The 24,884-nt window shown below is 38.6% G+C and overlaps 1 protein-coding gene across 1 annotated transcript in view; it reads left to right on the top strand.

Annotated features, from left to right (window-relative positions):
- DOK7 (docking protein 7) overlaps positions 1 to 21,676 on the top strand; it is a 120,751-nt gene extending 99,075 nt beyond the window's left edge. Inside the window, exons 8-10 of the mRNA XM_044680287.1 lie at positions 773 to 815; positions 20,451 to 20,567; positions 21,540 to 21,676. Of these exons, the coding sequence (XP_044536222.1) occupies positions 773 to 815; positions 20,451 to 20,567; positions 21,540 to 21,676 (297 nt within the window). The remainder of the gene's footprint in view (positions 1 to 772; positions 816 to 20,450; positions 20,568 to 21,539) is intronic.
- The last annotated feature ends 3,208 nt before the right edge of the window (positions 21,677 to 24,884 follow it).

Below are 24,884 nucleotides of genomic sequence, written 5' to 3'. Positions count from 1 at the left end.
GGGTGAAAATCAATGGAAATAATATAGATGTATATCTCCACTGAGGTCTTCAAGCAGACACCGGATAATCATTTGGGATATGCTATGGGGTAGACAGGTATGTTGAGCAGGAATTGAACTAGGTAACTTCTGAAGACACTTCCAACTATGGAAGTCTAGCATTCTCCATTAGAATAGATTGAATTCCAAGGTTGGCGTTCATTCGTCTATCCTGTTAAATTTCCGTTCCTATCCTTTACTTCAGACCTGCTTTTTGTTATTATTTCTGAAAAAGCTCATTCCACCACAGAAATTCTTCTAATGTATTTTTCAACCCTTTAGGTATGCCATTTGAACATGGGGATTTGGCCAAACAGCAGAGTCACCTGAAAGATAGCAATTGATATTTAGCCCCCTGATGTGTCTCTATCATGTAAGAGGTCTTGATTTTTTGACTTTACTTTAAGGAAGTTTGTATTAGCTTTACACCCAAAGATTGGAGAAAGGTTTCCCAATCTGTCCTCCCAGAAGGAAGCACAAATAATGAATATCCTCCTGCCTGTGAAAGGCCAAACCAAGCCTGGGTAAAAGAATCAGTCTGCAAACCTGATGAGTTACCTCGAGAGCCATCTGTAGGGAACTCTGGCTTTCTAGCAGACATCAGGGATACAGGACTTACTAGGCTTCAGTCTAAGGCTTTTGAAATCTAGGAGATTTCTAGGGGATGCTGCTTATCAAGGACTCTGATACTAGAGAAGAAATCTCTCATTCTCCCCTTTTCTCTTCTGTTTAGGGAGCAGCCCTTTTCCCCCTGCGACTCTTCCCAGCACCCTCAGGTTGGTATAATGTGGATGCATGTTTGGGTAGGAGGGTTTTATTTTGTCTCCTTTGGGAGATGTACTAAGGAAGGTCTGGTCTTTCTCTTTTTGTGGGGTAACTAAATTAAAAACTCAGAATCACTATTTGTAACTTCCATACCTGGCCTTGAAAATTGACCTGTTTGATTTGACCACCAGAGGACTCTAGGTGTAGAGCAGAAGGAACTGCAATGGGAGTGGGATGGTTGGTATATGGAGAGACAGATGACATGATACAGTGGGAAGCACAATGAACTGGAAACCAGGAGACCTGGGTTCTACTCTCAATCCTTCTTCAAAGACTGAATGACTTTGAAGAAACCCTCTTACCATCATTTACCTGCCAGCTTCATTTTCTTACCAGCAAAAAATGTGGGTGAGGGCAATGATTTCAACACGGAGCTCCTAAGATTAAATCAGTTTATAACTATTCTTTAAAAAAATTGTTTTCAATTCCAAATGATCTCCCTTTCTCTTGCCTGTTCTTTCTAAAACCCATTTAAATCCCTACTATGTGCCATGCACTGTGCTTAGTGCAAGTCAGTGCTTTATAGAACTCTAATTCCATGACCTCATGACTTAGTGATTCTAAGATTATTTGACTTTAACTTGTCTATACTTCTCTAGGTTTCTGTTATCATGATTCTAAAATTGTGACCCTCATTTTAAGGCTTTAGGATACTAGAATTCTATAACTTTTAAAATTCTCTGATATTAAGGTTCTTTGATTCTTTGATTCCAAGGTTCTGTAACAATAGTTCTAAGGTTTGAGAACTTTGTGATTCTTAGAATTACTTCCTTCCTTCCTTGGTTCCTTCCTTCCTTGGTTTCTTCCTTGGTTCCTTCCTTTCTTCTTTGGTTCCTTCCTTCTACTTGGAAAGAATGATCATATTTCTTATTGTCCTGTTCTGTTCTCTAGATTGAGGTAATGTCTGTATACCTCCTTTTTGTAACCAAAAAAGTACCACATGAGCGTAAACTATCACCATTATTATTAATATTACATGGAGTTGAGTACTAGCTCTTTTGGCAATATCTGATGATGTTGGCACTCTCTCCTACTATATATTCTCTCCTCTCTTGATACTTCTCTCTCTTGGTTCTTCCTCTATCTGATCCTCAGCTTCTTTTGCTTAATCCTTGTCCATGTCTTTCTCCCTAATTGTATCTTTTTTTGGGGGGAACCACCTCATTTCCTTCCTATACTTGTCCTTTGTGACCCCATCAGCTCAGATGGATTTAATGATCATTTCTGCTGACAATGCCTAGATGTATTGACCCAGCCTCAGGCTCTCTACTGAATTCTAGTTCCATATCAGCAAGTGGTTGTTGGATGTTTTGAACTGGATGTACTATAACTGCCTCAAATTTAACATGTCCAAAATAAAACATTATTTTTTTCTTCTAAATACTTATGTTGAGGCCATCATCATCCTTCTAGTCCCCCAACTTTGGTGTCATTCTTGACTTCTCATTGTCATTTCCATCCCACCCCCCAGTATCTAAGCAACTGGTAAATCATCTTGTTTCTTCCTCTATAACATCCCCTGCATATGTTACCTTCCCTCCACTTATACAGATCCCACCTCCATTAAGGACCTTATCACCTCTCACCTGAACTACTTTAATAGCTTCCTAACTGGTCTCAGTGTTTCCAGTTACTCTCTATTTCAACCCAACTACCACACAGTGTCCACATATATGCACAAAATACCCATGTAGTACACATATATGGATGAACATACTACACAAGACATGCATATACATATAAGTATATATACATACTTTTAAGAACACATATTTATAAGTGCATATACACATGTGCATGTAAGTATACATGTATATTTTATGTATGTATATATACATATATATCTATGCATATGTATATACACATATATCATGTTTCTTATTCAAATGGAAGCTCTTTGAGGATAGGAACTCAAGGTGACTGTGTATGTATGACTGTAGTGTTTTGTTCATATATATGTATACCTTGACTATGTTATGTATATAATATACAATACATACACATAGGTATGTATGTACATTTTTGTACATACATATATGCACACACATGTATATGGCAAGAATGAAATGGTCCCTGCTTTTGAAGAATATCTATGTATCCACACACACACACACACACACATATATATATATATATATATGTGCTTTCAAGGAACACAATAGACATACATATATGTATATGCACATGTATTTATTTATATGTATGTATTCTTTAAAAGCAGGGACTGTTTCATTCTTGTGTTAAATACCAGTGCCTAGCACAGTACCTGGCACATAATAAGCACTTAATAATGTTCTTAGAAGGACTGTGATAATGAGTAAACCAGGGTCACACTCCTGGGGAGACACAGAAGAAGCAATCACTCCTGTTCTTGATTATTATTATTATTTTTTGGACAGACAAACCAACACAGGTGAAACAATTAGAGACTGACCAGAAAGGAAGTAATCAAATAGTCATTTGGGTCACCAATGCAGATTATTAGTGCTCTTGGGAGTTCATCAGTGAATGGGATCAGGGAGAAATGTATGACTTAGAGAGAGCTTTCTGAAGGAGGTGGGAGTTGAGCTGAGCCACGAAGAGCAGGTTGCATTGACTGAGTCTATGCCCGCGTTTGCACAGGAATTCATTTCTTCCCTGTATCTCTTTCTGTGATGGCGTAGGATGATGTTTTACATGTTTTCCATTTCCCCCTTGTACTATTTCTATAACTTGCCAGTCCTATGCAGAGGGAGACTCTCTCCATAGTGGTTCCCAACTGAAGGCTTGGTTCTTGGACATCAGAATTTTTTGGCAAAGTTTGTTTAGGAAAGTTTAGTTCTGGTTACAACTAACTCAGTTCATCTGGCTTCCTGACTTGGAGGTATGCATTTCATATTGGGCTGTTTCAAGCTCAGAGTAGTAAGGCCAGAATAGAGCATTAGATCTGGATTCATAAGACCTGGGTTCAAATCCTGACACTGTCAATTAACTAGCTATATGACTTTGGGTCAGTTCCTTTCTCTTTTTGGACCTCAGTTTTCTCTTTGGTAAAATGAAGCATATAGTTTAAGTTGTCTTTAAGGTTCATTGTGGGGCATATAAGTGATACCAGAGTGCATATTGGGCCTGGAGTCATGGAGACTCTTCTTCTTGAGTTCAAATTCTGTCTCAGACACTTACTAGCTTACCCTGGGTAAGTCATTTAACCCTGTTTGCTTCAGTTTCTCACATGTAAGATGAGATGGAGAAGGAATTGGTAAACCACTCTAGCATCTCAACCAAGAAAATCCTAACTGAGCTAATGAGGAGTTGGGTATCAATGAAATGACTGAACAACAAAAGTTCATTGTAGCTGTAACAAGCTGAGATCTTAGTCTTCTAAGCTTTCTTAATTACATGAACATGAGAGATTGTGTCCTATGCACACTGAGCTTGGCGAAGGGGAAGGTTTCTCCTCTTGGATCCAAAGGGATCACTGGGTGTTTAAGAGGTTGAGGGGGGAGAATTAGACTAATTACAGACAGTTTTTGAATATGGCTGTGTCAGTGATATTCCACCAAGAGAAATGTGGTGCTGGTGGAAACTGATATATCAGGAAGTCAGGAGGCAGCAAGGGGTAGAAGAAACACCAGCCCTCACTGGATTCAGAGGACCTAGGTTCAAATTCCAATTCTGGTATGTAGGAATGTAGGTAAGGGATAGAATAAATTTCATGGATTAGTTTAAAGAGGAAAAGAGGATTATTTGGCTATAAGTCCTGGGAGAGGATTCTGACAAGGAGAGAAGGATTGTGGGAGTTTACTGACATTAACAGTCATTCTTGGACTCCTATTTTCTACTGAGCTGGAAGGAGGTTTTGCTCTGGCAAATTTCCTTAGAGTCATAACCTCGTGGAGAAATTAGGGATTCCTTAGTTGAGAGTTTGTCTTGGAGTGGACTGCCTTTTCCCTGAGGTACAAAGACCTTTGAACCATCTGCCGGAAATCCAATTGGCCAAGGTAATCCAAGAGTTGTCAACTGGGTTATCTAGTGAAGCCAACATCAGGCTTTAGGTAAGGGCTCAAATACACTTGTGAATTCTTCCTTCTGAGTTCTTCCTTCCTCTTTGTCCTTTTGTTAATCCATATAAATTAGGATAGTTATAGTCAGATAGCTTTTGGGGTATTAGTTAAGAGCAGGGAGCTATAAGAAGGACTTGAGAAGATCAGAAGAGCAGACCCTGTGACGGGGAGCATATATTGGTGGGAGGAGATATAGCTTGATAGATTTAGGACTGTATTTGTCATTTCCCTACCCTTAATAAACTTGGTTTTAATAATTTCAAGGGTTATGCTTTACTGGCCCTAGGTGGGTTTTATCATCTCTCATCCAATCTAGGAAGGATCCTTATTTCAGGTACTTGCAACCTATAGGACTTTGGACAAGTCACTTAACTTTTCTGGACCACATTTTCCTTATGTATAAAATGAGGGATTTGACTTGGTGGATGCTGGAGTCCCTTCTATCTCTCAAACTATGCTTCTATGATTCTTGGTTTGAATCCCTTGTGCCAAGAGTAAGAAGGGCTGAACTGACCAATGGGGAAGCTAAACAAAGCCACCCAGAAGTCCTACATGTAAAAGGATCACTGAAGGCCAGTGCCTGAAGTGAGTGGCCACATATTAACTGCTAAAAACCAAATGGCATTTAGTATTCAATGGATTTCCTACTCATTGTGTCAAGTGATAATGGATCCAAATGCAATGGATATCATTAGTCACATTATAAATGCAGTCTTTCTGATGAATCAATTTAGGACTTAGATTCAATTTAATGTAATCTACTCCTAGATCACACTTTGTTTCATTTTGTTGAAAAATATGGAAGACGAAAATATGAAATGCATACCTAAAATTGGCAAAGTAGGGAAAGGAATCTTATGTTTCCTTCAAAGGCAGAATAGTTTGGATGTTTTGACCTGGGATTCAGGAGATCAGAATTTTACATTTGGCTTTGACTCAGTATTAACTTTATTGATGTGTGATGAGACCATGAGCAGTCACTTCCTGTCTTTGAGCTTCATTGAATGTCCTTGTCTATAAAATGAGGGGCTTGGAGTAGATGGATAATATTTAAGGCAAACTCCACCTCCAACATTTGATGTTCTCAGGTCCCCTTCAGTTCTAAATGTTGTCTTGTAAGTGCTTTTTAGTGCTAACATCTTATGCCCTATGGCTTACACTCCCTTCCAGCTCTGACATTTTTTTAAAAAAACCCTTACCTTCCATCTTAGAATCAATACTGTGTATTGGTTCTAAGGCAGAAGAGCAGTAAGGGTTAGGTAATGGGGGTTAAGTGACTTGCCCAGGGTCACACAGCTAGGAAGTGTCTGAGGCCAGATTTGAATGCAGGACCTCCCATCTCTGGGCCTGGCTCTCAATCCACTAAGCCACCCAGCTTCCCCCCAGAGTAACATTTGTAATGAGAGAGAGAGAGAGAGAGAGAGAGAGAGAGAGAGAGAGAGAGAGAGAGAGAATGGAAGGAGAGAAAGAGAATGAATATATATAGTGGAGATTGCCCATCTCATATAAGGCTCTTGGCAGGAGGGAAGAATCTTATTAGACAGTCATCTGTATATAAGCTGAGGAACTATGGGGTTCTTGGGAGATTAGGAATGCAAAATCAATCAGAAGAGAAGCCTGGGGCTTCCTCTTCTGTCTTCCCAATTTGTTAATCCTATTAGAAAGCTGCTGTTCAGAAATCACAAGATGTCCTTTCTTTCAGCACATTTTGTTTTCACTATAAAGTTTTAGTGAATTCTTAATGCCTGAAAATATTTATTTGCCTTGTGGGGTGTAATAGGCCAGGATTCCTTAAAAATATAGAGTCAGCGTGGTATAGTTGGGCATCCAACTGGAACCCAGTGCTTCATTCACTATTTAAGGAATGTCCCTTGAATTGAATTAATAACAAAAATGACTGCAGTTCCTATTTCTATGCTGCTTTGCCATTTACAAAACACTTTCCTCCCAACAGCCCAGTAGTATGGGTAATGCAAGCATAATTATCCATCTCATTTTTAAGTAGAAAGATGCAGACCCCAGAAAAGGGGAGTGAATGAAAACAGGAGACTTCAGTGCTAGTCCCAGCCCTACCACTAATTTGTTGTATGACTTTGGGAGGCTACTTTATGGGGCTGTGTCTTATTCTATCATCTGTAAAATAAGAGGCTTAGACAAGCTAATTCCAGCACTAACAGCAGAGTGTCTGGCACAGTTAGTGCTTAATAAATGCTCGCTGATGGACTGTTTCTAGGATGCCATTAAGAGTTCATGGAGTTAATTCAAATCTTTGCTCTGGGGCCAACATATAATCCCTAACTTGAAGCATTTGAAAATGCCACATGCTTAGAAAGAACACTGGCCTGTTGGAATGGATAGAGGGAGCCATTGTCATAAAGAACATTGGGAATCTCATCATTTAAAGATTAGTTGGAGGAGCTAGGAATGTTCAGCTTGGTGTGGAGCAGACTTAGTTAGGGATCATAACTCTCTTCAAGTACTGGTGTGGCTATTCCATTGGAAAGAGACTTGCTTGATTTGGTTTCGTAGTACTTAACTAGGAGTAATACAAGAAAGTAACAGGAAGGCTGGTTTTTAGCTTGATAGAAGGAAAAACTTCCAAACAATTAGATCCATGGACTAGGGAATGATTTGTATTAGAGATACTGAGCTTCCCCATTATTGCAAATCTTTAAGGAGAGACTGGATGTTAGCTTTTTCAGAATGTTTAAAGACAGTCTGATGGGATAGTAAGAGCAATGTACATAAAATCAGGTCTGGCTGACATTCATTGGCTGGGAGACATGTCCCTTGACCATTTGCTTCTTGTTCTATAAAATGGGGATGATGATACTGAACTACCTGCTTTAAAGGATCATTATGAGGAAACTGCTTTTGCAAAATTTAAAATACTATATTAGTATGAGTTACTTTTAAGTAATCTAGAGAACATTTATGCTTTTGGTATCTTACATTCTAGAGCAGGGGTATCAAACCTACATAAAAACAGCATAAGCATCCCTTATAGGCTCCATGTTGAGTTAAAAAAAAAAACAATGTGTTAACATTTACTATGCTCAATTGTATTTTTATTTATTTTTAAATGTTGTCTAATTACATTTTAATCTGGTTTCCCCAACACTGAGAATGTGGCAGACAAGTGTTTGACAACTCTGGGCTAGAGGAATTGGAAAGTTCCTCGCAGATCCAAGATTCAAAGATTTTTTGAGCCCAATTAATCAACATAAATTTATTAAGTGTCCATTATGTGTCAGGCATGGTGTACATGCTGAGGATACACATCCAGAAGCCAAACATTCTCTGTTCTCAAGGAGCTCACTTACAATCTAACCTGGTGAAATAGGCAGATACAAAATAGGTAGAAGATAATTTTTGGGGAAGAACAGCATCGAGGAATCAGAGTCCTGGACTCCCAACTAGAAAAAACCTTCAAAGGCCATTCAAACCAACTCACACTCAAACTGGCTGCTCTAAGAACCCTCCCCTACAGCCTGTCCAAGGAGAGGAGCAAGAAATAATTAATACTTGGAGTTCATATTTAGCGTCATGCTGCTTATCTTCATTGTGTTAGCTCAGGCTGTGGCCATGCTAGCAGTGTCACTGGGCATTTGTAACTTAGACTGCCTAAAGCTTTTGCCTTCAGTGGAGTGGTTTTCATTTCTATCGTGCTTGATGATTGACAAAAGTATTTTCCTCTCAATAATCCTATGAAATAGGAAGTATTGTTATTAATATTTCATAGGGTTCTGAGACTTGCAATGACTTGTCTACATACACAGTCCTTATTTCTTCTCTTACATCCTACTTACCTGGGTGCCTGTTGCAATCATGCCCATTCCATCTAAGGCTCTTTACCAGTAAGAATTGTGATATTTCTCATCTTTCTTTCCCCATGTCTGGCATGGTTTGCTGAACTGGATTGAGAACAAAAATTTTAAAAATCCAGACTTGGTTGTTTTTTTTTTTTTGTCTCACACTCAATTTGAGCCAACAGCATGACATAGCACCTAATAAAGCTAATAGAGTTTTAAGGTGGCAGCCATGAGTCCAGGTCAAGAGAATGCTGTTCTAATAAGATTGAATTTCAAGAAAGACATTGATAAACTGAAGCACATCTAGAGCAGAGGTTCTTCACCTTTTCCATATCATGGAACCCTTTGGTAGTCTGGTGAAGTCTGTGGACCTCTTCTCAGAATAAATGTTTTGAATACTTAAAGGAAATGCTGAATCTCAGTTAGATGTCAGTGAAAAGAAAGATGTAATTTTTTTTACATTCAAGTTCATGGACCCCTTGAAATCAATCCAGGGATCCAGTGGTCAAGATGAAAGCAATTAAGTTGGCAAGTGGTGTAGATATTATGACATTTAACAATAATTCACATTTGTAGAATGTTTTAGAGTTTGAAAAGCTTCTTATAGTAACTCTGTGAAATAAATAGATAAAGTACTATTCCCATTTGAAAGACGAGGAAACAGATTTATGTTAGTTAAGCAACTTCCCATCATCAAAAGGCTAGCAAGGTCAGAAGAGGGATTGGGACTAGATTATCTGCCTCAGTGTACCTCCAGTATACCATACCACACCACACTAAGGAATAGTTGAAGCATTGGGAGCTTCAATTTGAAAAAGAAGAGTTAAGGGTTACTTGAGGATCAGCTTCCAATATATGAAAAGTTGTTCTTTGTGGCTCAAGAGGGCAGAACTAGGGTGAATAGTCTTTAAGGGAGGAGATAGATTTTAGTTAAATATAAACAAATACTTTTCAATAATGAGATCTGTCTAACCTGGAAACAGGATACTCTGTGAGGTAGTGAATTCCTTGTTACTCTAAATTCTAGATCCAAAACTGAATGAAGTAGTTCAGGGATTCCTTCATGGTGTAGAAGGTAAGACTCAGTGCTCTTGGAGATTCTGTCTTATCCAGTCATTGACTTTGTGAGCAGATCCATATTAGCTCTTGGATCAAACATAAAATTCTCTTTTATCTTTCAAAGCCTTTTGCAACCTGGCTTCTCCTTACCTTTTCTAGTCTTCTTATACCTTGCTTATTTTTTCAAATTCTACAGTATAGCAACATGTTCCTTTTTGACATTGCCCTTACATGACAGTCCATCTCTTGACCTGGCACCTTTGCAATGGCTGCCCTTTATTCCTCTATGCTCTGCTTCTTCCCATTCGCCTACTTCCCTGTCTTCCTTTAAGACAGCTCAAATATCCCCTTTTGCAGGAAGTCTTTCTCTGTTTTCCTTTGTCCTTTATTTCCCCCACTGGTAGTGCTCTTCCTCTTAAATTATCTTACATCTGCTCTCCATCCTGTATACATCTTGTACATACATTTTTTTTGCATGTTGCTCCCCCACCAGAGTGTGAGCTCCTTGAGGACAGTTTTGCCTTTGATTTTAGGTACTTAGCATAGCGCCTGGCATGTAGCAAGTACTTCATGAAAGTTTGTAAACTAACTGATTACATCTTTTGCTCCTATTCTACCATGAAGTTCCTCATTGCCTATATGTTTCAGTTTGCTCACGCCCTTTATGTACTTCTCATTGCCTTCTGTGTAATATTCATTTTCATTTCTTTGGAGACTAGCATTCCTTGTCTTGTTGCCATAGAGCAACACTGGGAGATGTTGGCACTGAAAAGATTGCCATTAAAATGACATTGCTCTTTAAAAACGCATGTTGAAATCTGACCAATAGATAATCTTTGTCCACAGTCATCCTTTGTGGATGGACAGGCCAGACTACTTTGCATGATTACAATTCTCTTCAACTCAGGCTCTTTGCAGTGTTCCAGGGCTTGATATAACCAGTGAAATGTCATCAGCAAATAGGAGCATATGAGGGGAAGAAGCCCTCTTTAATTTGGTCTTTGTACTAGAGCTCCTCCATCACAGTGGCGAAGACCTTTGTTGATCCTACAACGTTTTATTCCTCATCCAATTATGCTTAGAGGGTTGTTTAACAGAGAGGGTTATTTTGTTATATATCTCTCAAGGAATCTGAATGATTTTGGTATGTGGATTTTTTTCCTTGTTGGAAAAGAACATTTGATGTGATATTTTGATCATGTGCTTTTTCATACTCAAAAAATAAGCATAATATAATCTTTTATTCTCTACCTGTTTTTGTTATTTGCATAATGATAAAGATATGCAGTTCACCAATGAATATTACTTTCAGAAGTGTGTTTATTCTCTATTAATTCCTCCATTAAGGATGCCCTTAATCCCCATATAGATGACTCACATTGAAATAGGTAGATGGGAATAACAAGTACACATAAGGGTGTCAAACACAAAGGGATCACTCCCACAAAGGACACACAAGATAGGTCCACAGCAAATAAAATCCACAGAGAGATGAAGACAGGGAGCTGAACCAGTCTGGATGTCCACCTTCCAAACCAGATTCACTGCTCAAACCTGAACTTCCACAAGATAGATGTTTCTTGTAGGAGACAAATCCACTTTCCTGGGCTCTTCACTAGTGCAATGCAAGATTTCTTGCATTTGCAATATTACCCTAGGCAATCTTGTCAGTTAGCAGAATGGAACTCTTGCATTACACTAGAGACAGTTAAAACCAGCATCTAACTGCCTCCTCCATACCAGAGTCACTCTCAGAAAAGACTTCCTTCCTTCTCACTATTCCATGATTGGAATACTCCAGCCTTTCCTGACAAGCCTGGCTGTTATATTACACTAAATGTCTAAAATCTTAATTTATAAATTTGCCTATAACAACATGAAGGTTTTGTATAGCTGGAAGAATAGGCATGTGTCTCTGTTATTGTTTATATTTTGTTCGTTGCCATTTTTCTAACATTAATATTAATGTCTTTGGTATCATTCCCCTCTTCAGATAGTCAGCATTCTCATAACCGTATTTCATTTAGCATGAATCTCCTCTATATACAAATGGTGGTTCAGTTGCTTTTCTATTCTTTGCTTTCTTTAGAGACATTTCTGCCTCCTCTATAAGCACAGCTAAGACTGTGATGGAGGGTAAAAATAGTATGTTAGAGTGATCTCAATAGATCTTTTTTCTTTTTGTTTTCTTCATTCTGATTACAACCTTAAATGTCCTCAAGATGACTTGAGTTGCTTTCTTCAACCTCATTTTATATTGCACCACTTTAGGAAGAGGGGACAGATTTGAGAGACATTTCAAAGACAAAATTGACATAATCTGGTAACTGTATGTAATAGGTAATAATAATAATATTAGTTAATATTTAAGTATAATGCTTTAAGGTTTATAAAGCAATATATACATATATGCATATATATAAATAAAATTCACTTGATCCTCACAATAATGAGAGGTTAAGGAAGAGTCAGCTTTGAAATCACAGGTGACTATGTGATAGATAGAATTAGAAATGGTAAAGTTCAAAGGAGGGACCACATACAAAAATTAAAATCAAAAGGAGACTTATGTTAAAGGGAGAAACTAATGAACATAATTTGAGACTTGCAGAACTTGAGTTTATAACAGGCTGCCAGGGGAGACGTTCTATAGGCAGTTGGAATTGTGGAACTGAGGGAGTTCATAGTTAAATTCAGTAGTAGTAATAAAGATTTTGGACTGGCACATAGAGGCCATAGCAAAAGCTGTGGGAAAGAGTGTAGAATGAAATAAAAAGCACCCACAACAGACCCTTAGAAAATACCTACAGTAAGGATTTGGGAAGAGGTTGAGAAATGAAAATCAACAGAGAAAGAACAATTTGAAAGGCAGGAAGAGAACTAGGGAAGTGTGGCAACTCTGAACCCACTGAAAGAAATGGCATCAAGAATGAGTGACAAATGTAGCAGAGGGGTCAAGAAGGATAAGGACTGAGAAAAAAATGCCTTTGGATCTGGCATTTTGGAAAGCATTAGAGAATAGTTTTTGAGGAAGTAATTTCAGGAGAGTGATCAGATGGAAACTTACTTGCAATGGGTTGAAGAGGAAGTGGAAATATTGGGTGTAGAGAATTTTTTCAAGACTTAATGGTTGAAGGGGAGGAAAGGGATGGGACAATAGCCAGAGATGTTCAAAACACATAAACTAGTTTGTAAATACAAAAAGGGAAGTCTGCATGCAACTAGTTTGGAACTGGCTGTCCTCAAAATATTTGTCTAAATTCAGCTCAATGTGTGTGTGTGTGTGTGTGTGTGTGTGTGTGTGTGTTTGTTTATAATTTCCACTTACCTTAGTATGGCATGGTAGTCCTTGGTCAAGGAGTCAAAGGATCTAGTTTCTACTCTTTTGCCTCTGGCTATTAACTCTGAATGAATTTATTTAAGTCACTTTATCTTTATGAGTCTCTGTTGCCTCCTCTGTTAAATGAGAGAATAAACCAGACCATCCCTTCTAGGTCTTTTAATAACTCAGTTTTCTAAAGAACGTTTACCTTCCAAGAAAATTATGTTGATAAGTATTATTGCTTTATTTTACATTTCAGGAAGCTGAAGTTCAGAGAGATTAAGTGATTTACCCATGATCACATAGCTAGAATGAGCTGAACCTCCTCCACAATTCCAACAAGTGCTCCTCCAGTCTTCTCTTGAAGACTTCAAAGGAGAGGCAACTCATTACCTCTGATGAAGGAATGGACTTAGCTAGGCTGATCCTTGGATGACTGACAATCTTTTGCCAGCCTTTCCTGCCATACCTTCTGCTTTGCTGATGTTAGTTCTAGGTTCCTCTCCTCATTAGGTAGGCCCTGGAGGAAGGAGTTCAGTTGTGGGTTGGGCAAACCTTCTGTAGACTAAGGTTTTCCTTGCTATTTAGAAGGGTGATTTTTTTTTTATGTTTTTGCAGCTCTACTCCTTACATCCTGGCCTCCTGCCACTTGAAATGGTGTGAGAAGTGAGGAAGGTGAGAGGCCTGTAGCTTAGCATAGTTTCCATGGCTCTCGTTCCTGGCAAAGCCCCAGTGTGTCTGTCTGGGCCTGGCATTTTCTTTTTCAATAATTGATCCCATGTATTACAAATGCTGAAGGATTTACTGAAATCCCTCAGTGGCACTCAGTACTTTGACTGGGATTGAGAGAGATAAACTTGGCTTTTGCTTGGAAAATAAGAAGGATCTTGTTGGAGCTAGATTCAAAGAGGAAAAAATAACTCCAAAACCTTCATTTTTTGGTCGATAAATATCACAAAAGTACCAAAACCAAACTATGTCTGTATCCCTCTGAGGCCTTTTATCTTGACTAAGAAATCATATACGTACATATGCACATACACATATAACTTTTGATTTTCTTGGTGTTGCTATAAAGCTGCAAATCCAAGAATTATAGTTATTTGTGATTGCAAAATAACAGTTGGGCAAAAGAAAGGCAAAAGAAAGAAGATGGCAGGTATAAGGTGGCCCTAACAGGTTACTAATGGTGACTTGTATTTAAAAGGTATTGCAAATTTAAAATTTCAGACTGAAAAATATTTTAGTATATTTTTACATTATATTATGTATAATTATTAAATAATACAAAATAAGATTATACATAATTATATTTAAATATATTTATAAATATTAACTATATAATTTATGTTATTGTACATAATTATACATATTCTATAATTTTATAACTTAGCATATCTAGTATAACATTTTTCAGATGAGGACAAAGAGGCTAAGAGGAGAAAGTGACTTGCCTGGGTACTTAGTAGAATTCTAACCAATCTCAGCTGATTCCATATTCAACACACCAGGTTGTTTCATGTTTTGTTGTTCAGTTGTTTCCAACTCTTCATAGCTCCATTTTGGGATTTTTCTTGGCAAAGATACTGGAGTAGTTTGCTATTTCCTTCTCCGGCTCATTTACTGAGGAATCTGAGATGAACAGGGGTAAATGATTTGCCAAGGGTCACACAGCTAGTAAGTATCTGAGGTTAGATTTGAACTCAGGAAGATGAGTTCTTCTCAACTTCAAGCCCAGTGCTCTAGCCCAGTGCTCTATCCCCTGTGCTACCTAGATGCCTGGTCCATATTGTTCTCTATTAATACCTTCACTGAAGATACCCTTGATTCATTTATGAAAATTCACATGAAGATTTTGTTTAGCTGGGAGAAAAGACACGTAGGCATTTGTCTATAACTTTGGATGACAGGCTTTAGAGTTGGCAGGATCTTTAGAGAACATTTAGTTCAGTTCCTTCATTTTATAGACGACAACACTGAAGCCAAGAGGAAGGAAGAGACTTGCCTGAGGTCTCTTAGGTTAGGAAGCAGCAAAGCCAGGACTTCAACCCAAGTCTTCTACCACTTCTACCTCCTCCCTTTCTACTGCTTAGATTTGTACCAGATTTTGGATTACGAAGCAATTTCATAGTCTCTTCAGGGAGACAAAACACCGTGTCATAAAGTGCTAAATCATATGGGTCAGGATGTCAGGGCTACAGCCATTCAGCAGAAGATAGAAATCATATTTCTTATACACTTTAACTTTGGTCCTAATTCAGAGACATATCAAGTTGCTGTAATCAAAATGAAAATTCTGAAATAGTTGTCTTCCTTTTCACTCCCAAACCTACCACAATCCTAGGCTCAACTATTTTGCTCAATATTAGTTTGTAAAGCAGTTTTGCAATTGCCTTATTCACTGGTTTGTAAACCAGTTTTGTTTGGGAGAAGAGTTCTTGGGGGAAGAGATTGGGTCAATCCAGTCAACTAATTAGTCACTCTGTCTTTAGTCTAATTAGTCAACTTGTCTTTAAAGACCTGGGCTTGGCATCCAAAGAGATGAAAAGTGTAAGGCTCAGTTGCCACCTTTAATGGATCCTGTGGTTGAGTATGAGGATGAGAATCAAAGAAATCACCCCATAGCAATATATATGTTATGCCTGAGGAGAAAGGTTTTTCTGAATATAGGGGAACAGGGAAAGCTTCCTGGTGGAGGTGTGGCATTTAATTAGGCTTTAAGGAATGAAGTAGAATTCAGACAAGGAGAGTTAGAGAAGGAGGTCATTTCAGGTCCTGGGAAGAGAGTGAGCAATGACACGGATGAGGTGAATAGAGATGACCACTTTGGCTCAGAGCTCAGAAAGAATCTTAGAGAAAGAATGTAAGCTCCCTGAGAGGAGGATCTTTCATTTTTGTCTTCGCCCTAGTGCATTGCTTGCCATTTAGAATGTATTTAACAAATGTTTGTTGAATTGGTGTCCCCAGCCTACGGGGCACAACTCTTATCTCTTGATCTGTGCACAAGGAATATACTTGGGCAATCAGGCAGGTAGTTTAGGGTCTTGAGCCCTGGAATATTATTCTTCTCCCTTAAAACTTGTTGCTAAGGACAAAGTGACAGCTGCCATTTGTGGGATAACAGGGAGCAGAGCTGGACTTGGAACCCAGCCCAGCTGGCTCCACTCTGCCTCAGGACCCCTCGATACAAACAAAATGAAAATGCCTCTTCTTTTAGGCAAAGGGAGGTAGAGGGGAGGGCTAACATCCATTGGGAACATGAATCTAGGCGGAGAGAAGAGGCGCAGGGAGCAGACAGAGGACTCTCTGGAATATTTGAACTTTAGTAATAGACCTTTGATTGACTTTGATGTGGGAAAAGGCTGACTTTGATTGCAGTTTGAGGTCTGAACAGCACATCAGACTTGATGTAGCTGGACATCAGGGGAAGCAAAAAGATGGTAGGTAATGAGATCCTTTCCCAACATGGGGCCGGGGAAAGCATGGGTTTGGAACACTGTCCAGAGTTCCTTTCTATTGGGAGTGCTGTTTCACCTCTGATATTTTCCTGCTGCCTTGAAGGGGGCGGCACATAGATGAATTAAGCTGTGAATCTGAATACTGGAGCTAGAGGAACAAGGGCAGAGAATGATTTGGATCAATGAAGAACCTGATGCAATTAAAGAATACCAATGTTCTCAGCAAGTTAAGGAGCTGGATATAGAACTTAACTGAAAGACATCTGATGGGGCCTGATTCTTTGTCTGCCACAGGATTCTTGTGCTTTGAGATCAATAGAGTTTTTTTAATGCTTTATCTTAGATTGAGTGGGGAAAAGAGTAATAAAGTATAATAAATTCCTATGAGATAATCTAGCTAATTGAATATTCAGATTTTGCCTAAATTTATAGAACACCAGAATAGGGCAGGCCCCTAATCCGTAGAGCACTAGGGACTTTGGAACCCAAAGCAAAAAATATTTTGTGATGAAAAGAATTATAAAACGCAAAATGTTAATGCTAGAAGGTCATGGAATTTAGAATAAAAGAGCTAAACAGGACCATATTATTATTATTATTATTATTTTATGCAAAACCTTAAACTTTCTAATAATAGAGAGTTAACAAATATAGGTGATTGATTTTCACTTGGTGGTATTTTACATGGAGTAAAATATACTCAACACTAAAATTCTTTTTATATTATAATTAAATAATTTTATTTAAGTATTTGATATTTTGAAATAAATTTATCATAATTTTATTTAAAGAATAAATTTATAATGTTGTAATTAAAGTTTTTAAAAGGCTAATCTTTCTTTGACAATTCAGAAAGCATTAGCAGGGTGTCAGAGCCATCACAAAGAGCATCACTAATTGGACAAGTTGGTGAAAACATCACAGATCTAGGAGTCTGTGGACTCCCAGTTTGGACTGAAAATCTTGTTCCTAAGACTTCAGTAGTCTTTCAGCTCTGACCTGTGACTGCCTCCCAGTCTAGGAGAAAAATCACTGGGTTAGAAGTCAGGAGGTAAGAATTTGAATCCCATATCTGCCTCAGTGTGGGTGATCTAAGGCAACCAAGGCCACTTGTTTGTGTCTTTATTTTCTGAAGTATAAAAAGAGGCCTCCATAATTTCTCTGGGTCAGGAAACCTTTGCTTTCCTAATGATCTTCTGAGAAGATCCTATTCCCCACACAGACCACTTTTTAAAAGCAGTAACTTTGGTTTAGCAGATTAATTCTGAATGAGATGATGGATATGGCAAAGCTTTGTGATCTCAGGACAAAAAGTACTCTTTAAGTTCCTAATCCTAAAACCCATTTTAAGGATTCTCAAAGAGTTTTTCTTTAATTAACATAGAGGTTTTAGGAAGGATGTGATACCCAACTAGCCTGATTGATAGTTCTATCCAAACATGCGAATTAACAAATATATTTGTAATAATGAGTGTGCTCTTTGCTCTCAGGGACTTTTTAGGGATTTATCAAGCTACTTAAATGGCATATATTCTAGAAACTGGTAAATTTTTTTCCGGGATACTACAGGTGATAAAAAGCTTGGTGATGATTTACCTAAAACTACTAGCAAGTATTATCTGTAATAGGGAAAAGATAGAAATCTTCCCAATAAGGCCAGAAGTGAAACAAGGATGTCCATTATAACCAATATTATTTAACATGGTATTAGAAATGCTAACAATAGCCATAAGAGAAGAAAAAGAAGCAAAGGAATCAGAATGGGCAAAGAGGTAATAAAACTATTTCTTTTTGCTGATGACATGATGGTATATGTAAAGAATCCCCCCAAATCAACTAAAATTAGTTGAAACTATAGATAATTTTAGCACAGTAGCAGGATATGAAATAATCCATATAATTAGCATTTTTATACTTTACTGATAAAGACCTTTAAGAAGAGAGAGAAAGAGGTACTCCATTTAAGTAACCAGAGATGGAATAAGGTATTTGGGAGTACATCCGCCAAAACAAAACCAGTAACTACATGAACATAATTATAAAGCACTATTTACACAAATAAAGTCGCATCTAAATAAGTGGATAAATATTAATTGTTCATGGATTGGCAGAGCCAATATAATTGAAATGGCAACCCTACCTAAAGTAATCTGCTTATTCAATGTTATCTCAATGAAATGATAAACAATTATTTTATTGAGTTAGAAAAATAATAAAATTAATTTGGAAGAAGAAAATGACAAGAATATCAAAGACATTAATGAAAAAATGTAATAGTAACAGTAAAGTAACAGATTTAAATTATATTATAAAGCAGTAATAATCAAAGCTGTCTGGTACTGGCTAAGAAGTAGAAAGGCAGGCTAACAGAACAGAACAGACACACAACAAACAGCAGTAAAAGCTTATGGTAATTTGGTACTTGACAAAATAGATCCAAGATTTTGGGATAACAAATCATTGTTCGGAAAAAATTGCTGCAATAACTGGAAACTAGTTTGGCAGAAACTAGGTATATACCAATATCTTACACCATTCACTAAGATAAAATCAAAATGAATACGTGATCGACACAGAAGAGGAAATATCATAAATAAAGTAGAATAGGGAACATATTACTATCAGATTTCTGGATAAGAGAGGAATTTATGAGTCAACAAGAGATGAAGAGCATTATGAAATGTAAAATGGATAATTTTGAATATATTAAAATGAACAGTTTATGTACAAATAAAACAAATGCTTCCAAGATTAGAAGGAAATCAGAAAATTGAGAAAAAAATTTATAGACAGCCCCTCAGATAGAGGTCCCATATCTTAACTATATAGTGAAATTTGTCAAATTGATAAGAATAAGAGCCATCCCTCAATTAACAAATGGGAAAAAGATATCAACAGATAATTTTCAGATGAAGAAATCAAAGCCATAAAGGTATGTGAAAAATGCTCTAAATCATTACTGATTAGAGAAATGCAAACCAAAACAATTTTTGAGAAATCACCTCACACACATCAGACTGACCAAAATGACGAAAGGGTAAAGTGACAAGTGTTGGAGGGGATGTGGAAAAATGGGGAAACTAATGCATTGTTATTAGAACTATGAACTGATCTAAACATTTCAGAGAGAGATTTGGAATTACACAAAGAGAGTTATAAAACTGTGTATACCCTTAGTCCCAGCAATACTCTTTCTGGGTCTGTTTTCCAAAGAGAACAGGGAAAAAAGAAAAGAACTGCAATGTTCCAAAATATGTGGAGCAGCTCTCCTTGTGGTGACAAAAAACTAGAAAATGATGGGATGCCTCTCAATTGAGAAATGGCTAAACCAATTGTGGTATATGATTGTGATGGAAAACCACTGTGCCATAAGAAACAATGGACACACTTTTTTTTTTAAATCTGGAAAGAACTATATGAGATAGTTGTGAAATGTGAAATGAGTAGAATCAGGAAAACATGCTCAGGGACAGAATTCTACTAGAATAAACTGAGAAGTTACTTCCAGAAAGTGAGCAGAAAGATAAAATAGGAAAGATTTCATTTCTATGAACATTTTGGCTTCCATGATGATATCTTATGTGATGTGGGAGGGTGATAAGAGGTTGGGACAGGGTCTATTATGTAGATATAAAGAAAAGTAAGCTAAACATATAGGAGATCTGGGATTTCATTTGTGGAATACCTTCTTTTTCTTTAGTTGACTTGCCCAGAATTACACAGGGTCTGGGGGTATATTTGAACTCATGAAGAAGGTCTTAGAACTGAATCTTCCTGACTCTACTGTCACCTAGATGCCCACTGACATGACTTTGTATTAAATTGTGCATATATTTCATATTTACTTATCCATTTACTTGTTGTCTTCCCCTTTGTCCCTTGCTGCTCACAGGAGAAAGATCGCGCAGTGAGACCCCTACCTATGTGAATATTCCTGTCAGTCCCACCTCCAAGAAACAGCTTCACTACATGGAACTGGAGCTTCAGGAACCTAGCCCAGGAATAAGAGGTAGAGAGGGGCACCAACAATGCTACGATTTCTCTGTGCCATGTCCAAATACATTTGGATCCCCTTTGGGAAGAGAAACCCGTTAGGCACGGTTGCCAAACCCTAGATATTTGTTTCCATTTTTTTCTAATTGTCCCCTACAAATCATCTATTTTCATGCTATCACAGATGCCTCAAGTAAAAAATGAGGGTATGCAAAGGAAAGAGCACAGGACTTAGAGTCAGTACAATTTTCCTGCTTTTTAGCCATCTGACCTTGGGTAAATCAATTCTCCTTTTCCCAACTGAAAAATGAGAGGGCTCAATTATATAGCTGATGCCTGGCTCTCCCCCTTATTTATTCCACATCCCTGTTTGTGGGAAGGCCTGTACTCAAGTCATTCCTGAAAGATAATTTTCTATCCCATTGTTGTGTCTCCGGTATTCAGAAGAAAAAGGGATGGGATGACCCTCTTTGGTAGCATATTCATCTGTTTCCCAGTTTCCAGAATTGGGAATTTCTTCAGTGCTCTGCCAAATTCTTCCTTTTTCAGATCCAGTGTCACTTCCAAACACTCAGGAAGTGAATTTAGCAGGGAGCTTCTTGATAAAGTAATTCTTATAAAGCAGTTCATCAGTATTCTTTAGCTTTAACTGAAACCCGGCTTTCCTTGCTCCTGACATGCTCTGTAATCTTGGACACGTTTTCCCTTCCCTTGGCCACATACAGAGCAAGGATGCTGGATCAAATAATCCCTCAGGCCCCTGCAGCTTCAGCCTATCATCTTACAAAGAGGTAGGATTATTCTGTGCTTTCTGTAGCATTTCTGGTTATTAGTACTTGTCTGGAATGGATATATTCGACAGAGGCATCATCGCCATATTGTACCCTAGATGCCAATATGGGACATCTCAATGAATAGAACCTCCTCTATGGCACATAATCTCTTAGGAGGGGGTGCTCTGGGAATGAACAAAATGTTTTGTTCTCAGGAGCTGGAGCCACTCGATATGCACAGATTGACATTACTGCTACAGAGACGGCACACAAAGTGGGTGCTCAGCATGCCCAGACCCGGGAAGAGCGTCTTCAGGAGTTGGAGCAGAAGCAAAAAGGGACCCATCGGTGACCAGCCCGTGGAGAGCACTAGAGGACTGCCTTGCTGGGGCTGCAGGGTCCTTCTGGGAGGGCTCTGTGTTCTCGCCTCTGGGATGTGCCCCCTTCAGGTCCAACCATGGCACATTGCCCTCAGACCAGGTACCTCCTGGAGCCCTTGTTCCCACTCAGGGAAGGAGGTGGTGGTACAGCATGGGCTGAAATTTTTTCCAGCTCATAAGGTCAATGTTTGCCACATAATGGGAGTCTCCAAGTTAATTTCTTCCCCCCTGGCTCTTTGTGTCCCCTTGTAGAGAGGGAAGGTGATAAATCTGACCCAACAGTCACTAATCCACTGTCAGAGTGCTGGGTTTGGATCTTGGCCCTACTGTGCAATCCTGGGCAAGTTAATCCCCTTCTCTGAGCTTCAGGTTTTTCCATCTCTAAAATGAAGATACTGGACTAGGTGATCTCTGAAGCCTCTTCTAGCTGAAATTCCTACAAAAAAGGGGGCCAAATGATCTTAGTCCGGAGACCATGCTCGGGAAGAAAGCACTAAATATTAAATAATATGATGGCAAATGAGTGAGGCACCAGAAGCTTTGGGCCTTTGATTTTCATACACTTATTGCTGTCTCTCCGTGGAATCATACTGAAAGCAGGCTGCAATGGAGCCTGGAGGAGCTGGAAGAGTCCATAGTGACTGCAGAGGAAAACCCCTTCAAAAGAAAACAGCAAATGTCTAAGCTGTTTCATTTAACAAAGAACCAAAAAAGTCAAAAAGGACAATAAGTGCCATTGACTGTTGACAAGAGGGAAATTGCAGTTTTGCACATTTTGGGAGGAGGGGTGGTGGCTGTTGGAATATTTGGATTGGAACCCTTCCCCTGTTTCATTTGACTTTGGACAAGTCACTTCCCCTCTGTGGTCCTCAGTTTCCTCACCTATAAAATGGGGATGATGATCACTGCTTTGCCCTGTCCTGCCCCTCACAGGGCTGTTGTAAGGATCAAATTGGATCATGTATGTAAGGCACTTTATAATCTGAAAAGTGTTATTTCAATGCAAACTATTTATTATTATAATTATTGCTGTTCTTTATAGATTGATAGCTCATCTGTGTGGGGACCCCTTCTATGCCAATCTGGATCCCTCTGGGGCTGGGCTCCCCCATGCTTGGCTCAGCTTATTCTCAGATGATGACGAGATCATTAGTGAGCCCAAGCGTGAACCCTTTCCAGCTGGGCAGGTCTTGCCAAGGCTTGGGCTCCCCCGGTGGAACCTTCCAGAGCCCAGGGACACCTCCGTGCAATCGATGATGGAGAATTAGAGTGGAAGAGGATAATTTTTGATATTATTATTCTAGATGGCGGTGGTGGTGGCTGCAGGGAATTTTCTGACAGACAGATGTGTGTGCCTACTCTCCAGTATCCCATTTGGATAGCCCAACTTCCTTCATTTCGTGGCAGCATCTCTTTGAGCTGATAGACCAGAACCTTTGATGTCTGAGTTTAAAAGACTGGTCTATTCAGCCAAAGTCTGAGGTTCAGCCTCAGTTACTAGTGAAGTCCTTTTCTTCCTGCTCTCACAGAAGGGCACAGGAGCTGACATCCTGGCCTTTCCCATGTGTAGAGGTATTGATAGACTCTATTGTATCTTAGGAATGAAATACATTTTTTTTTTAATGAAGAGAATTTTTAAAAGTGCTCCCTGTCTGATGGGAGGCTCAAATGGTAAAAGCTTGTTCCAAATGTGTATACTGGAGAAAACCTATCATTTACCTGATTGTAAGTGCTTCTTGGGACCTATTTTAGTTGCTCATGTAAATAGCTTTGAACCCTTGATATTATATTTTAAAGTGCAGATTTTTTTCTTGTTGGAAGGCAGTGTTCTCTTTTGTTATGTTTTATTGTGTCTTTACGGATGATTTTGGTTTTCTCTGTTCTTTATACTCCAGATCTGACTTTGGGGAACTAGACTACTTGAATCTGTAGAGGCAGAGCAGTTCTAGGCTTTGGGATGACTTCTATGCCCTCATAGCCGGCTGGTGGGAGAATGATAACCCACAGCTACTAAAGCCAGTGTCACTCTTCAAGGAATTCAGGTTTTTAATATCTGAATCTCCATCCTGGTCCTCTGATGACTCCCTCTGGGGAAGGCTCTCAATTTCTCTGTGTCTAGGTTTCAGTGCTTAACCTCCTTGGCAGGGGTGCTCTGTGGATCAATGGATGTGTACAATGCTAGAAGTGTTGTATAATTAAAGACGGGATATAATATTATGCAGCTTTTTAATGGATTGATATTTTTATGATGAATATGGACTAGCCCTGTGTTACCCATCCCCTCATGAGCTGGCCTCACAAGCTCTCCAATGTAATAGCTTTAGTGCCATCCCTGATTTAATGTCCTTGAAAGGGTCGATAAGGCAAAATTCAAATGCTGATATGAAATGACAACCAGCAAAGTATTTGCCCACATGCACCTGCTAGGGGAAATGAGGAAAAAGTAAATAAAGCTAAGGTGGAGGTATCAGAATGGGGCAAACCTGGTCACTTAGCTAGTAGTCTTTGTTCATATTGGTTTAGATTTTAAATACTACCATGATGGATTACTAGGGATGCAGATGACCTTTTCAGTAGCCTGTTGAATTAGCTCTTCATTAGCCACAGGAGTTGGGGAAGAGGAATATCTGTGAAGCTGTGGAAAGATTACTGACCTGGAAGACAGATGCCTTGACCTCCAGCCAGAGCTCTACCAGTGCATCTTACACTGTCCACTTCTCCTCTGTCAGCCTTGGTTTCATCACTTATAAAATGGGGGAATGGGTGGCAGGGAAAATTCTGACACATGCTCAGATCCCCTTTGTGGTGAGTCAACGATTATTTGTAAATGATCCTAACACACCATTTAGGCCCTACTAGTAACTTCTTCCAGTAGAAAACCTACCCGTTGGAGTGGTGGTTTTCACTTTTTTTACTCATGCAAAGAAGTTGAAAAACATCTGAGGGAAGAAAAATTAAAAGCATCCTAGAGGTGGAAAGGTAAAGAAGAAACAGAAGCCAGATAATCTATAAGGTAGATTTTTTCCCTACTCCTTGATTAATTGATAACTGACTATTAATTATTTAACATGATATGTATTGATTAATATACACAAAGGCAAATATATTTTGCAATGTACTAATACTAAAAAAGTGCTTAGCACAATGTCTGACACATCAAATAAGCATTAATAAATGCTA

This window comes from Gracilinanus agilis, chromosome 6 (genome assembly GCF_016433145.1).
Source record: "Gracilinanus agilis isolate LMUSP501 chromosome 6, AgileGrace, whole genome shotgun sequence".
NCBI lineage: Eukaryota > Metazoa > Chordata > Mammalia > Didelphimorphia > Didelphidae > Gracilinanus > Gracilinanus agilis.
This window is presented reverse-complemented; position numbering and strand designations above follow the sequence as displayed.